Source organism: Carcharhinus amblyrhynchos, unplaced genomic scaffold (assembly GCF_965287045.1).
Source record: "Carcharhinus amblyrhynchos unplaced genomic scaffold, sCarAmb.v2.hapA scaffold_49, whole genome shotgun sequence".
In the NCBI taxonomy this organism is placed as follows: domain Eukaryota; kingdom Metazoa; phylum Chordata; class Chondrichthyes; order Carcharhiniformes; family Carcharhinidae; genus Carcharhinus; species Carcharhinus amblyrhynchos.
The window spans coordinates 301594-318760 of record NW_027649790.1 but is presented as its reverse complement, the minus strand read 5'-3'; the positions used below and the strand labels follow the sequence as shown (position 1 = coordinate 318760).

The 17167-nt window shown below is 45.3% G+C and overlaps 1 protein-coding gene across 6 annotated transcripts in view; it reads left to right on the top strand.

Annotated features, from left to right (window-relative positions):
• pknox2 (pbx/knotted 1 homeobox 2) overlaps positions 1-17167 on the top strand; it is a 422849-nt gene that overhangs the window by 299553 nt on the left and 106129 nt on the right. For all 6 annotated transcript variants that reach the window (XM_080182211.1, XM_080182212.1, XM_080182214.1 and 3 more), the window contains one exon: positions 505-641. In XM_080182211.1, the coding sequence (XP_080038337.1) occupies positions 505-641 (137 nt within the window). The remainder of the gene's footprint in view (positions 1-504; positions 642-17167) is intronic.

Below are 17167 nucleotides of genomic sequence, written 5' to 3'. Positions count from 1 at the left end.
TCCTGTTTTAGCATTACGATTCATCCGCCGCACACCAATCCACTCCTCAGTTACCCCCAGCACTTCCTCCCCGCCTACCAGTGCAAGCATAGCAGATGTAACATCTTCCTTTTTACCTTCTCCTATCGCACCCTCCAAGGCTGCTAACTCCCTTCTAGGAGAAGCAGCGGGTTGCTTGTGCATCTTTTAACTTGGTGTACCATATTTGCTGGTTGTGTTGCAGTCTCATCTAGATTTTGGAGCCCAAACCTAAATTTTAATTGTGGTACAGTATAATCCACAGGTAAGTATTAATTGTCATTGTGAAGAAATGTGAAATGTAGCCCTGCCTCAATTTTCCCCAATCATTGAAGCTGGCTGGATAGTGAACAGATCTGTGTGTAATGCAGTGGAACAGGAGTGCTAATGGGCTTGAACCGAGCAAACTCCCTAAGTTATTTTTAAGATGTTTTTGCTGAGGTCAAACAACATTGTAAAAGCTTTATTATTTTGCACCCTCCATAGATGACAGCCACGGCACAGCAGACCACCAAGACGCAGCCAGTACATATTCCGTCGCCCTCTGCGGCTGCCACCCCTGTAGCCACTGTACCGCTCGATCCACAAACGCAGCTGGAGTCTGACAAGAGAGCAGTGTACAGGTATGAGAAGTATACAGAGCAATGTTCGGATGTGAAAATCCGACTCCGAATGTACAAGTGTGGAAAGCCTACAAGGGGAAGTGTTCGAGAGGTATAAGAATTACTATTTAAATGGGAAACAGACTCAAAAGGCATCTGTGCAGAAGGATCTGGATGTCCTTGTACATGAGTCTCAGAAAGTGGGTACAGCAGGTGCAGAATGTTATGAAGAAGACAAATGGAATCTCAGCATTTATTGCAAAGGGTCTAGTGTGTAAAAGTAGGGAAGTGTTGTTACAATAGTATAAGGCATTGGTGAGACCGCACATGGAGTACTGTGTTCCGTTTTGGTCACCTTCTTTGATGAAGGATGTGGTGGCACTGGAGGGGGTTCAGAAGAGGTTCTCTAGATTGATTCCAGGTTTGAAAGGGCTGTCATATGAGTAACAGTTGAGTAGCTTGGGTTTGTATTTGCTGGAGTACAGAAGAATGGGAGGGATGTTCCCCCTTCCAGAACAGTCTAGGACAAGAGTTCAAAGTTGTAGAGCAAGAGGAGGGAGGTTCAAGATAGAGATAAGGAGAAGATACTTCTCTGAGGGTTGTGAATCTATGGAACTCACTGCCCCAGAGTGCAGTGGATGCAGAATCAATCAATGGGTTCAAGAAAATGATAGATAAATATTTGATCAAAAGTGGGATAAAGGGCCGTGGGGAAAAAGGCAGGGAATAGAGTTAGGATGAGATGGAGATCAGCCATGATCATATGGAATGGCGGAGCAAGCTAAAAGGGCTGAAGTGCCTACTGTCGCTCCTAATTCTTATGTTCTTACGAGAGATTTACAGAGCATTGAAGTTGTATAGTAACACAAAAGGGTTTCACCTGAGTTTCTGGACTGTGTTTTCGTATGGGAATTGGAGTAAGCAGAATGTAAACCAATGATGCTCTTGTACAGTTCGACATCCCAGAGCCACTTCTGATTCCCAACATTCGGATACAGGCCCAGTTGGACTATTATGCTTTACACTGAAGGCTTATCAATGATGCTTCTCTGTTCGATTAGCAGTGAATGTGTGTGGAGTTCAAATGGATTCGCCATCAATGGGGGCTGTAGGGACTTCACGTTTTGCCATGATCCATGTTTCACAAGCAGTGCTTGTCTTGTAAAGACAACTGAAAGAAACAAAATAATTCCCTAGGTGCACACGGTCTGAGGGCAAAAATGTGCAATCTCTCAGAATTCACCCAGTCTTTGTCGAAAACAGCACTTGAATTTTACTTTCTTAAAGAGACTTATTCTTAAATGTTCATTGCAATATAACGTATGTTGGCTGGAAAATGCTTTGGAGCTGCTCTTGTTCCACTGGTGTTGCTGACTCCACTTGTGCACACAGGTGATGTTTCCATTATTCTCAGTAAAGTAACAATGGGATGAGAGAAGGAATGTGTTTTGCTGACTGTTTTGCATCAAGTCCAAACTCCAACCCTAAGGCCAGATGAGGTCAGACAATCTGGCAATCCTCAGAACCTTGACACCTGCATTCCAGTTACCTTTAAGAGATTTTACTGCTTGATTTTTATCCTCTTTATTTCCTTTCTTTCTTATTTACCTTTTTCTTATTTACTTGCTCTTTCATTCCCTCCCTGTTATTTGTCCTTTTCTCTGTTAGCTCCTGTTCTTAAAATGATCCATCTTCTTTTGTAGCATCTGCAGTGCTCCAGGAGTTTTACACGTCAGTAAAATGTGTTACTGCATTATGAATTCTACCAGTCATTGATCTAGAAAATGGTAATGGGCAGTTTCAGAACCTTCAATCCAGAATACAGCAGGTGGCCATGCTAGATTCTCCCTCAGTGTACCCGAACAGGCGCCAGTGGGTGGCGACTTGGGGATTTTCACAGTAACTTCATTATGGTGTTACACTTCTTGTGACACTAATAAATAAACTTATCCACAAAGCTTAACCAAGCACAAAGCACTGTCTTTTGGAGAGCAGAAGAGAAATAATACAAATGTAAAGGAGATCTTTATCGTCACCGTTTTAGTTTTAATCCCAAACTCGAGTTCTGAATTAAAAACTAAAATGGTGATGTAACAGTCAAAATGATGGTATGGGTGCTTTGTCCGCATTCCCAACATCATGATACCAAACCAGTAAGTTATGATTTGGTTTATGTTAGAAGAGCTGGGTGTTAGAGGGGGTTGGTTACTTATCTTCTGATCCGAGTTCAAGTGCTGCCGAAACTGATGAGATAGATGAATGTCGCCTCTCCTTACTGGCTGTAAGGAATCCAACAAATTCAGTTTGGATAGTCTCGATTTGGTTCCTGCTGAATGTGAACATCGCCTAAACTGGCACTGGTTGACAGTGCTGCTCTGATAAGTGTAAAGGTAGTTTTTGTGTGAGATTTGAAAAGTGGCGTGCTGATACATTGGGTCTCCTTTTAGCGGAAAATACAGAGCAATGGACAGGCGTCAGTCTTTGTTAGGATAGTATAGGTAACTGTGAGATGCTACGTTTTGGTAGAATGAACATACTCCCTGGAAAATAAAGCGCAGGATGTTAAGGTAGTAAGATAGGGTGAGAGCGGTGAAAGATTGGGTTCGTGCCTGATTTCTTGTCTCCTGCGAACTTACCGACCCCGTTCTGCTGCAAAATCAACCTCATGCCTGGGATCGGGGCTTAACACTTAGCAATTGGGGGTGCAGGGGCCATAGTGCTAGGTGGTGGGGGTTGGGGGGGGGGAGCTGGGATCGGTGATATCAGTTGATGGGAGGAGATGGTGACAGATCTCCTATGTATGCAGTATACTGGGAGATTGAGGTGCCTGCACAGTGGCACTCTGGAGCTCAGCAAATGGCTCCATGGGCATGCTGAGACTCCCCCCCCACCCCCCCCCCCCCCCCCCCCCCGCCCCCATTGGCGAGATTCGCATTACGGCCCCTGTAATGCACAGCTTGCATTTACTTACCTCGCTGAAAAAAAAAGTGAGAAAATCTCCCTTAGGATCTTTTTGAGGAAATTCCATCCAAAGTGTTTAAATAGGATAGAGCAGAGGGGTCTGGGCATACGGATACACAGATCACGAAGGGCAGTTTGCAGGTTAATGAAGCCATAAAAACAGTAAAGAAAACTCTGAGATTCATTTGTCGAAGGCATAATTGAAAGGCTATTATTGTTAAACTTACAAGATGCCCAGTTTGTTCACAGTTGGAATACTGTGAACAGTTCTGTTCCATGTTATAAAAGAGATCTAGAGGCACTGGAAATGGTGCAAAAATACTAAAACAGATATTATTCCTGTCGTGAAAGCTTAAGCAGGCTGAGACTGTTTTCTCTAGAAAAGAGAAAATTAAGAGATGACCTAATTGAGGTCTTTGAAATTGTTAAAATATTTGATATGTCAGTCGTTAAGGAAATGTTTCCATCTGCATATAAGACCAGAAATATAAGAGTCTCTAATATATCCAATAAGGAATTCACAAGAAACCCCTTTCTCCAGGAAGCAATTCAAAGGGGGAGCTCTTTACCATGAGAAGTTTATTAATGTTTTTTCATCTACATCTATAATGGACATGCAGATCTGTTGGGGGTGATTTTTTTTTGATGGCTGAAAAGATGAACCTGTCAGAGGCAGTGTCTGCCACGAGGAGTTATTGAAGTGGGTAGCATAGATATCCTTGAGGAGAAGTTAGATGAACGCAAGGAGGAGAAAAAAATAGAAAATATGTTGATAGGATCAGATGGGGAAGAGCAAGAGGAGACTCATGAGAAAGATGAACGCTGCCATGAAACTGTCAGGCCCAGTTCTCTATTTCTGTACTATAGTTTGTAGTTGTGTGTCGTAGTGCAGGTATCTTTACTCTCCATCCAGCTGTACGTTTGCTGAGTGCTTGATATTGACACTGGCTGAAATCATCAACTAGATGAGCACAATTAATCATGGTTGCATATGGGCTGCCTTGAGGTTATTGCTAAATGTGCGCCACAACTGATTAAGTCCTTTGGTTTGAAAAAGCATGAGATGCCAAGTAGCGTTCACCAACAGCACCTGCTGCTAACCTGAATGACCAGTGGCCTATATGGACTTTCACAGGTGTGATTTATGTGTATATATGTATGTGTATGTAAGATGTATACAAGGTATAATAAGTGCTGTCTTATGACAATGGTGTGTTATTCTCAAGTGGAACGGATTATGTTGCACGAAGTGATAATGCTCAGGAATTTTGTGCTACGAACAGGAATTGTCTGCATCGTCTAACATTTTCTTCCTTGTCACATTTTAGCTGCCACAATTCAAATACTGCCCTTTCACCGTGCAGTGCTGTGGGACATCTGCTGTATGGGCAACTTGATTTTAACCAGCAAGAAACTGAGCTAGTTAGAACCTTGTTTTAGTCCCTAGGCTGTGTCAGGTTTGCCATTGAGGAGTCCTGCAATCAATCTCAGTTTCCTCCAGTTAAGTAAGATGGAGCCAGTGATATCTGTATCCAGCAGCCTCAGCTGGATGTCAGCATGCGGAAACATCGTCCGAGGAGAATACTGGCACTCACTCCGCTCTGATACCCTATGAGATTGAATAGTCTGTCAGTACTTGCTGACAGAGCGCTTTCTCACAAGTGACGGCCACTTTGACGCAGCACCAGTAGTGACTATCCTTCAGAACAGCAGAGGTGACGAGAAGAAAGTAACAAAATAAACACAGGTTTCAAGATCAAATGATATAAACAACAGCAGCATCTTTATATAGAATCTTCAGTGCAGTAAACTGTCACAAGGCATTTCACAGGAGCATTATTAAGCAAAGTTTGTTGCATTAGCAGATATTAGGACAGGTGCCAGAGCTGCTATTAAAGGAACATCTCCAAGGAGGAGGGAGAGAGAGAGAGGTTAAGGGAGGAAATTCCAGAGCTCAGAGTCTAGGCAGCTGGTTGCCAATGCTGGGACGAAGGATCTCAGTTTCGCAAGAGGCCAGATTTGGAGGCATGTTAAGTAGTTGCAGGCCTGGAAGAAGTTAGGGAGATGGGCTAGGGCAAGGCCATGGGGACAGTTGAACAGAAACTTGAGTATTTTAGGTTGGAGATTGTTGTCGAACTGGGAGTCGATGTAGGTTCGTGAACACTGGATTCGTGGAGAGGTGAGATTTGTTACAAAGACATGGCCAATGTTTATAATCAGTGAGTTTTGCTGTTGCCATTTTTGTTATCATCTCAGACTATTAATTGTCTTACAATCACTCGCCATTAAGCTCTGCAGTTCACTTAATTTCTTTGCAGTTATCTTTCTTGACATTGGCTTCACGTCTCTTGCTTTAAATGTGTTGCCCAGTAACATAGGAACAAGATATGGCTCAACAGAATTCATCGGCACGATGTATCCACATTGTTCTGTAGTCACTTGGCCTCATCATTGGTTTTTGTTTGGATCTGATTCTGGGTGATTCTAAGTTGACTGCTTATATTTATGGAAGCTCCACTATCTATAACAGCAGAATCATAGATTCCCAAGGAAAACTGGGTCTATGATGCTTTCAGAAAACAAAAACAAGAAAGATTAATATTATGCATTTTGGGGCATGCCCCTTTAGGAGAACAGGTCAGGTGACCTGGGATTCAAGCTCTACCCGGGTGAACTTGCCAATCCTGTTGCTGACTGTGCTTGGGGATTAATAAACAGTTCCAGCAGTTTTCTTCCACTAACCTCGTTGTCTTGTATTAATCTTTATATCAGACCTCAGACATAATAAGCATTTACGCAGTGCTTTTAATGACTTCAAGGTGCCCCAGAATGCTTTGCAGCAAACATGTAGACACTGTTACAAGGAGCAGCCAATCAGCTCTGCAGGATTTCGAAAGACAGCGAAGTGATACTGAGGACAGAATGTTGCTGTCTTGTGTGTGTAGATGTTTATTGAGTGAGAAATCTTATCCAGGACACTGGGCGAGTAACTGGATGCTCTCCTTTGAAAAGTGTCATGGAATTTTTTTTTAATGTCCACCTGAGACAGCAAATGGATCCTTGGTTTAACAATTCCATCTATAGGACATATCCAAAAGGTGGCATCTCTGACAATGCAGCAATCCCTCAGTACGGTACTGGAGTGTCAGCGTAGATTTTGTGCTCAGGTCTCCTGAGTGTAACTTGAATCAACAGCAAGAGCCAGCGTGGACCTAAGAGGCAGATATAGTTGTGGAAGTTCCAGGAATGATTCGCACAGGCCACTGTCTCAGATTCAACGTAATTGAGCACTCAGAAAGGAAATGTATACTGTTGGACCTGCAGCTCCTAAATGGAGATCAGATGGATTTTCAGGCACAAATTTGCAAAGTTGTTATTTGGAAGTCAGCTTTGGTTTCAAAGGATATTCTCATTAATCCCTCATTTCAAGGTGAGAAAGTATGTGAAGGTTGGGGAATTACTACCAACGTTTAAAATTTTCCAGTGAATCTGTACTAGTGGGATGGTACAGTGACACAATGGTTTGCACTGCTGCATCACAGTGCCAGGGACCCAGGTTCAATATAGGCCTCGGGTGACTGTCTGTGTGGAGCTTACACATTCCTCCTGTGTCTGCGAGGGTTTCCTCCGGATGCTCCAGTTTCCTCCCACACTCCAAAGACGTGCAGGTTAGGTTGATTGCCCCCTAATGTCAGGAGGATTTGTCGGGTAGGTAAGTGGGGTTATAGGGATAGGGCCTGGATGGGATTGTGGTCGGTGCAGACTTGATGGGCCAAATGGCCTCCTCCAGCACTGTAGGATTCTATGAATGACTGTTCAAACAAAGTGAACGTTAGTTACTGAGTTAACTCTTCTCCTCCCTCAAGATTCAGTGTTGAAATTTCTAAGGATGCAGTTGGGGCGATTGGAAGATTACCTACCTATTAGTTCATTAAAACTTGCACCTCATCTGGAGAAGAGATGAAGAAGCTACGTTTAGCAAAGTCTGGTTACCATGCAAACTGGGGAGCTCAGTCCAGCACTGGATCTCCAAAAACCTGGCAAATGTTTTTATGAAGCGATGAAGACATTGAGCACCCAAATTAGAACCATTGCATCTTTTTTCTCCTATATCTAGTCACATGCCACTTGCAATAATGACTTTAACAATGTTCTCTGTCACTTCAACAGTTTTCAGTTTACTAGCCCTAATTGACGCATTTACAACATAGATGTCCAATCTCAACCCCACCAGGAAGGCTTGCAGACCATGTGCTTCTTCCTTATGTTGTGTGCCAAGCAGTTCCCACACACCATCCGGTTTCACAGATGCATCATAGAAAACATCCCTTTCGGATGTATCACAATGTGGTATGACTCCTGCTCTGTCCAAGACTGCCAGAAACTATAAAGGGTTGTGAATGAAACCCTGTTCCTCTGAGCTTCGTTCACCAACCTCCCGTCCTTTGACTTTGACTACACGTCCCGCTGCCTCAGAAAGCAGCCACCATAATGAAGGACACCGTGCATTCTGGACATTCTCTCTTCCACTTTCTTCCATTGGAAAAAGATACAAAACTCTGAGGTGATGTACCAACTGACTCAAGAACAGCTTCTTCCCTGCGGCCATCAGACTTTTGAATGGACCAACCTCATATTAAGTCGACCTTTCTCTATACCCCAGCTATGATCAAAACGCTAAATTCTGCACCCTCTTTTTCTCTATAAATAGTAAGCTTTGCCTGTATAGTGTGCAAGAAAGAATGGGCGGAATTCTCCCAAAAATATTCTAAATGTCGAATTTGCATGAAAACTGCAGTGATTCCCTCTGTGTTTGACAGTGGGAATTAAGAGAAGAATCTCCCACACACTGTGCACTGCAGAGGCCACCAGTGTGAATATCATTAAATTTCAGGGGGTGGGCTTACCCCGCTGGGAAGGCTGAAAGTTAGCATGCTGAGCGAGCTACTGCACTTGCACTGATCTTTCAGTGCCAAGACTGGCACAGGCACACTGACCCCGCACTGCCAGCCTCCCACTCGCAGGCCAGCTCTGCATTCCCGCATTGCCGACTTTGTGCCCCTCTCATGGCCCTATTTGCGGGCCCCCCGACCATTCCTGAGCCCAGCCCGCTACTCCCCTCCTCCCCTCCACCTCTGCTTTCTCCCCCGCTTCTTCTCTTGCCCCACCCCCCCCCCAGCTTTTCTCCCTCCCCCGCTTGTTTCCCCCCCTCCTTTTCACCCCCCACCCTTCCCCTTCCTGGCCCACCGTGATCTCCAGCCCCCGACAGGAACTCTGATCCACACCCCGATCGCTGGCCTCCCTGCTTCCCCCACCGATCCTGCTGACAGTGGAAGTGGGGCCTTGCACCCATATGCCCTGCCCCCTGGCACTGCCCTATCCCTGATGGGCAGTACCAAGGTGTCCTCTGGGCATTGCCATTTTGTCCCTTGGGCAGTGCCGGGGGGCCCAGGCTGGTGATGGTGCCAGTGCCTAGGGGGCAGCCTCTTCCTGCTCCCCGATCCTCTGAAGGGGGAGGGGGGCTCCGATTGTCTCCCGGTTCACTCCAGCGGGTTCAAGCTGCTTGCTCCCTGAAAGTAGAGAGCTAGTGTAATTCCCGCTGGAGTGAAATACTCTGGCGAGTGGGGAAGATGATAGCGGGCCTGGAGATTGTAGTCTCAGGCCCGCTAACTGGATTTAAATTTTATTACAATGACCATGTAAATGGTCTTTGTGCCTCCCCGCTGATTTCTTCCATGGAATAGATGCCACCAGAAATCTGACACTGGACAAGCAGGGTGCGAGTGCTCGCACGAACCCCGCAAATTGGCTGACGTCAATTTCCTGGCCAATATATGGGAAAATCGTGGCCAATACTTTTCACTGTATCCCAAAAAATGTGAAAATAAATAAGAACATAAGAAATAGGAGCAGGAGTAGGCCATCTCGTCCTTCGAGCCTGCCCCGCCATTCAATAAGATCATGGCTGATCTGAAGTGGATCAGTTCCACTTACCCGCTTTCTCCCCATAACCCTTAATTCCCTTGTCTATCAGAAACCTATCTACCCGTGACTTAAATATATTTAGCGAGGCAGCCTCCACCACTTCAACAGGCAGAGAATTCCAGAGATTCACCACCTTTTGAGTGAAGAAGTTCCTCCTCAACTCCGATCTAAACTGTCCCGCCACTTACTTGAGGCTGTGCCCTCTAGTCCTGTCCTTTCTAAGCGGGAAGAATCTCTCTACCTCTACCCTATCCAACCCTTTCATTATCTTATACATCTCTATAAGATCCCCCCTCATCCTTCTAAACTCCGAGTACAGACCCAGTCTATTTAGTCTCTCTTCATAGTCCAACCCCCTCATCTCCGGTATCAGCCTAGTGAACCTCCTCTGCACTCCCTCCAAGGCCAATATATCCTTCTGCGAGTGCGGCGACCAAAACTGCACACAGTACTCCAGCTGCGGCCTCACCAGTACCCTGTACAGTTGCAGCAAGACCTCCCTGCTTTTATATTCTATCCCCCTCGCTATAAAAGCCAGCATTCCATTCGCCGCCTTCATCACCTGCTACACCTGCAGACTGGGTTTTTGCGACTCGTGCACAAGGACCCCCAGGTCCCTCTGCACTGTAGCATGCTGCAGCTTTTCACCCTTTAAATAGTAATCCCTCCTACTATTATTTCTGCCAAAGTGGATAACCTCACACTTGCTAACATTGTACTCCATCTGCCAGGTCCTCGCTCAGTCGCTTAGCCTATCCAGCTCCCTCTGCAGACTTTCCACACCCTCCATGCAATTTGCTTTTCTACTCATCTTCGTGTCATCAGCAAATTTCATCACCCTGCGCTCAGCCCCCTCCACCAGATCACCTGTATAAATGGTAAATAGCTGAGGCCCCAGCACCGATCCCTGTGGCACTCTACTAGCCACCAACCGCCAATCAGAATAGCACCCATTGATACCATATCCAACGGTTCCCCTCTGTCTACTGCACTAGTCACATCCTCATAGAAATCCAATAAATTCGTCAAACGCAACTCCCTCTTAACAAATCCGTGCTGCGGATTCAAATCAAATCAAAAATCATCGTGCTCTGCCTGGCTGAACTTATTCTTGTGTTAAATAGCTTCCACGTCGATACAGAAGCATCTTTTATTTGAAGGAAGTTAGTGATAGGAACCATAGCTTTGCCTGCCTTTTTGTTAGATATGTAGCACATTCGCTGTCTTGGTCCTACACCAATCCCCTCACTGATGCCTTTTTCCAGTGCATTGATAACTGTCGCAGTGCCACTTCCTGCTCTAACCCTGAACTGAAAAAGTTCAGTAACTTTAAGCTACCCCCCCACCCCGGCTTTCCATCGTATGTTCCATCTTCTACTCATCCCATCCCTTCTTTAACTTTTCAATCTCCACTTCTGAAGATTAGTCTATCAACCAATACCTATTGTAAATCGGCTGAAACCCGCAGCTACCTTGCTTACACATCTTACCACCCCACTAGTTCTAAACACCACATTTCGTTCTTCCAGTTTCACCAGCTCTATCCGATTTGTTCTGACGATGTCATCTTCACCAGAGCCTACCATGTCTTCCTTCCCCCTTAAATGGGGACATCCTTCACTGTGGTAGGCTGGGCCGATGACCACGGCTGCCCCACTTCCCAATTTCTGGCACCTCTTTCCCTCCCTCTTGAGAACCATGGTAGGCTTCCCAGTTATCCTTGCCTTCCTTCTGACCAGTATCCACAGTCAGTCGATCACTTTCCACCATTTGCAATGTGTAGCCATCACCAGTATGTCTTCCGCCTGCTCTCCTTTGGAATTCTGCAGGGACCACTGCCTCTGCAGCACCCTGATTCACTTTCCAACCACCCCTAAAAGCAGCGACCTTTCACACTGCACCTTCCTGCTCAAACGCAGGAGAGACGACACTTGTTCTTTCACCACCTCCTTTCCACCACTCAGAGCCTCTAAGCTTCCAGCGGAAACAGCAAACTTGTACTTTTCCTGCTCACCAAGAGACCTCATTTACACTGAGGAGAGACAATGCAGATTGCATGACCTGTTTTACTGAACACTTCCATTCAGCTCACCATCACCAGGTAGTTCCAGTCAGTCAAATTTTTTTTAATAAGTTTAAAATTAAAGTTCATTTATGGGTGTCACGAGCAGGCTTACATTAACACTGCAATGAAGTTACTGTGAAAATCCCCTATTGACCTGGCACAGTTGCCTCATAGTGCCAGGAACCCCGGTTCAATTCCCAGCTTGGGTGTCTGCCTGTGCACAGTTTGCACATTCTCCCCATGTCTGCATGGGTTTCCTCCCAAAGTCTGAAAGATGTGCTGGTTAGGTGCATTGACTTGAACAGGTGCTGGTGCAAGGTGACGAGGGGAACTTCACAGTAGCTTAATTGCAGTGTTAATGTAAGCCTTACTTGTGATTAATAAATTTTTAATTTTAGTTGTCACACTCTGGTGCCTGTTCAGGTACACTGAGGGAGAATTTAGCATGGCCAATAACCGAACCAGCATGTCTTCCAGACTGTGGGAAGAAACTGGAGCATTTAGAGGAAACCCATGCAACCACGGAGAGAATGTGCAAACTCTGCACAGTCACCCAAGGCTGGAATTGAACTGGGTCCCTGGCACTGTGGCACAGTTGCTAACCACTGTGACACCCATTTACAATTCTTATCCATTTCCCCCTCTCTCCTCTGTCCTTCATCACTTATATTGCTCAACAGAAGCTTAAAGAAGAGCTCATCTTGTGATTAGGCACTTAACTGAGCTCAAAATTGAATTGGTCCCATATATAGAGTTAAACAATAAATATCTAATTAATGGTTCACTTATACACATGAGCAAAGTGAATGATAATTGATGGCAAGGAATAAGCAACAATGTGCGCAGGACAGTTCCAACTTGGCCAGTTAACGCACTATCACTCTCTACTCTCGATCATCAACAAAGTGATGGAAAGTGTCGTTGACAGCGCTATCAAGGGGCACTTACTTGGCAATAACCAGCTCGCTAGCACTCAGTTTGGGTTCTGCCGGGGAAGTGCAGCTCCTGACCTCGTAATAATCTTAGTACGAATGTGGACAAAACAACTGAACTCCAGAGGTAAGGTGAGAGTGACTGCGATCAACATCAAAGCAACATTTGATCGAGCGTCATGGTATTAAGGAGCTCGAGCAAAGCTGAAGTTAATGGGAATTGTTGGGGGGGTAGTTTTCCACTAGTTGGAGCCCTACCTAGCACAAAAGAAGGCGATTGCTGGAGGTTAACCATCTCGGTCCCCGGACATTGTTGCAGGTATTCCTCAGGGGCACATCCTCGGTGCAACCATCTTCAGCTGCTTAATCACTGACCTTCCATCATAAAATCAGACTGGGCATGTTCACAGATGATTGCACGATAATTTGCACCTTTCATGAGTGCTCAGCTACTGAAGTAGACTGTCTTCATATGCTGTAAGAACTGGGCAATATCCATGTTCGGGCTGATAAATGGTAAGTAACCTGCATGTCACACAAGTGCCAGGCAATGGCCGTCTCCAACAAGAGAGAATCTAAACATCACTCCTTGACATTCAGTGGTGTTATCATTGCTGAATTCCCCTTTATCAACATCTTGGGTGTAGCCATTGACCAGAAACTGAACTAGACGAGCCATATAAATACCATGGCTGCAAAAGCAATCCTGTGACGAGAAACTCATCTCCTGACACCCCAAAGCATGTCCACCATCTACAAGGCACAAGTCGGGAGTGTGATGGAATACTCTCCACTTGCCTGGATGAGTGCAGCTCCAACAGCACTCAAGAAGCTTGACACCATCGACAAAGTAGCCCACACCCACAAACATTCACTCCCTCCACCAGCGACGCATAGTGGCAGCAGTGTGTACCATCTAGAAGATGTGCTGCAGCGTCTCAGCAAGGCTTCTTTGACAGCACCTTCCAAACCATCTAGAAGGACATGAGCAGCAGCTGCGTGGAAACACCACCAATTGCAAGTTCCTCTCCCGCTCGTGCACCTTTCTGGCTAGGGACTATATTGATGTTCCTTAACTGTCACAGGGTCAAAATCCTGGAACTTCATTCTTAACAGCACGGTGGATGTATCTACACTACATGGATTGCACAGGTTCAAATGGAGACTCGCCACCACGTGCTCGCACAGTTATCGATGAGAAATAACTGCCGGCCGAGCCAACAATTCCCATAACCCATTAACAAATTTTAAAAAGTACTGACTGGTTTGTGCTTGTAGAGTCATAGAGGCATGTAGTGCAGAAAGTGGGCGGCACAGTGGCTAGCACTGCTGCCTTGCAGTGCTAGGGACCTGGGTTCGATTCCTGGCTCGGGTCGCTGTCTGTGTGGAGTTTGCACATTCTCCCCGTGTCTGCGTGGGTTTCCTCCAGGTGTTGTGGTTTCCTCCCACAGTCCAAAGATGTGCAGGTTGGGTTGATTGGCCATGCTGACTTGACCATAGTGTCAGGGGAATAGCAGTGTAATTATGTGGAGTTATGGGAATAGGGCGTGGCTGTGATTGTAGTTGTTGCAGACTCAATGGGCCGAATGGCCTCCTTCTGCACAATAGAGATTCTGTGAAAGTCCATCAAGTCTGCACCAAGAATAACCACATGGTTGAGGTGCATAAGATTATGAGGGATATGAACAGGGTGAATAGGAAGCAGCTGTTTCCCTTGGTTGAAGAATAACCACCATAATAAACCACGGTGTCCTCCTGTCTGTGTGGAGTTTGCACATTCTCCTCGCGTCTGTGTGGGTTTCCTCCGGGTGCTCCGGTTTCCTCCCACAGTCCAAAGATGTGCGGGTTAGGTTGATTGGCCATGCTAAAATTGCCTCTTAGTATCCAGAGATGCGTAGGTTGGAGGGATTAGTGAGTATAATATTTAGGGATATGGGGGTAGGGCCTGGGTGGGATTGTGTGCGGTGCAGACTTGATGGGCCAAATGGCCACTTTCTGTACTATAGGGATTCTATGATAAAGTCACACTAACTCTATTTTCCAGCACTTATCCCATATCCTTGAATGTTATGACATCTCAACTGCTCATCCAAATACTTCTTAACTTTTTAAAGGTTGTAAGGTTCCTGGTGTCAACTTCCTTTCCAGGCAGTTCTAGATTTCCACCACCCTCTGAGTGAAAAATAAAAATTCTCAAATCCTCTCTAAATCCCCTGCCCCTCACCCTAATGCTAAGTCCCTTCATGATTGACTCCCTCAACCAGGGGAAACAGCTGCTTCCTATTTGCCCTGTTCATATCCCTCTTAATCTTGTACACCTCAATCATGTCTCCCCTCGGCCTTGTCTGCACTAAAGAAAACAATCTACGTTTATCCAGTCTCTGTCTGTGGCTCAAATGCTCCATTCCAGGCAACATCCTGGTGAACCTCCTTTTGCACCACCTCCAGCGCTATCGCAACATTCCTGTAGTGAGGTGACCAGAACTGCACACAACATCCCGGCTGTGGCCCAACCAATATTCTGGACATACGGTGGCCTACAGCCACCCGCATGGACAGTTGCAGAGGGTGTATTTGCCTTGTTTTCTTAGGGGCCTTACTCCACAGCATGAAACTGCCCATATTGAGCAATGAATGACCGTAGCCAGGACAAGCGGAACACCAAAAGGGTGAGACGTGTGAATAAAAATAACTACTAAAGAATTGTGCTGGTATGCTACCATGCTACGGGTCTGTTGCTATTGTGTAATGCCCAATGCTATCCAATATAAATCTGGCTGACAATGGAATAATGTTGTCCTGGGTCTACACCTGTATTTATTGTCAGATCAGGATAGTTTTTAAAGGATGTAATGCTGTTTAGGCTCATGTGATGTTGATAAACAGTTTGAGGTTCTTTCTTAATCCCTTGAGGGATTACTGATTTATGACCCTCTTTGGCCTCTGTAGTATCTTATCTTAGCGGTACTTACAGTGCAGCCATTTACAGTTCAACTCCAATCTGTACACTTTACCTAAGCCTCCGTTACCTCCTACAAACACTGTAATACTGTGATGATCAACGTCAACTAAGCGAGTAACCCTTTCTGACACTTGTCTTACTTGGGGGATTGTCAAGAGCTCATGGGAAAGAGGAAAGGTAAATTTGATTTGATTTATTGTACATGTATTATATGTATTAACATACAGTGAAAAGTATTGTTTCTTGCGTGCTGTACAAAGCATGCCATTTGGAGAGAAGGAAACGAGAGAATGCAGAATGTGATGTTACAGTCATAGCTCGAATACAGAGAAAGGTCAACTTAGTGCAAGGTAGATCCAGTCAAAGGTCTGACAGCAGCAGGGAAGAAGTTGTTCTTAAGTTGGTTGGTACATGTCCTCAGACTTCAGTAACTTTTTTCCGACGGTAGATGGTGGAAGAGAGAATATCTGGGGTGCACGGGGTCCTTAATTATGCTGGCTGCTTTGCCGAGGCAGTGGGAAGTGTAGACAGAGCCAATGGATGGGAGGCTGGTTTGCATGATGGATTGGGCTACATTCACGACATTTTGTAGTTTCTTTTGATCTTGGGCAGAGCAGGAGCCATATCAAGCTCTGTGATACAACCAGAAGGATTGCTTTCTATGGTGCAGCTGTAAAAGTTGGTGAGAGCCATAGCTGACGTGCCGAATTTCTTTAGTGCTCTGAGAAAGTAGAGGCGTTGATGGACTTTCTTAACTATAGTGTCAGCATGGAGGTGACCAGGACAGGTTATTGGTGATCTGGACACCTAAAAACTTGAAGCTTTTGACCCTTTCTACTTAGCCCCTGTTAGTGTAGACAGGGCATGTTCTCCTTTACCCTTCCTGAAGTCGACAATCTCTTGTTTTGTTTAAAGACCCCAATAACGAAATAGTCTACTGATAGTCAGTGCCAAGGCTCAAACGGGAAGACTAGCTACCCGGCAAGGTATTGCAAGTCAGTCCTGTACCCCACTGATGGAATGGTATGTAATGTTTCCGTAACTGCACTTCAAAAGGACTGTAAAGTGCTTTGGGATGTGTTGAGGTTATAAAAAAGTTCTTTTTAGATGCAAGTTTTTCTTTTTTTTTCTCCCCATATGTCAGCTGCACACAATCCTTCAGAACAAAATGGAAGAAAGGGGAAGAGGTACTTGATAGCAGAAAGCATGATAGCAGAAAGAAAAGGTTTTTTTTTGATTATTTACATTTTCTCTGTTGCTTTGGATTTGTGTTTTTAATTCATCCACCTCTATTGTGTGCCAGTAAGTGACCATGGAGAATTTTTGCAGATCAAAACAAGCCATAATCTTGCCCAAAGCCATTGTGTTTTGTTTTGTTTTCTCTGTGAGGAGACAGAGTACTGTAGCTAAGTATGAGACAGCCCCAGAGGCACTTTAACATTTTGCATTTGACCTTGTCTGCTCCCATCCTGTCCTCAGGAGAGCACGGGTTCCTCTGACTGTGGCAGTTACTTGCTGTCGGTATGTGCCCCGATGGACTGAGATGTTGTGTTGCTGATGTTCCCAGAAACACACTAACACTCAGTTCATGTTCTTTTTATAATCTTCCATCCCAGGGGTTCTGTAACAATGGCTGAAGCCT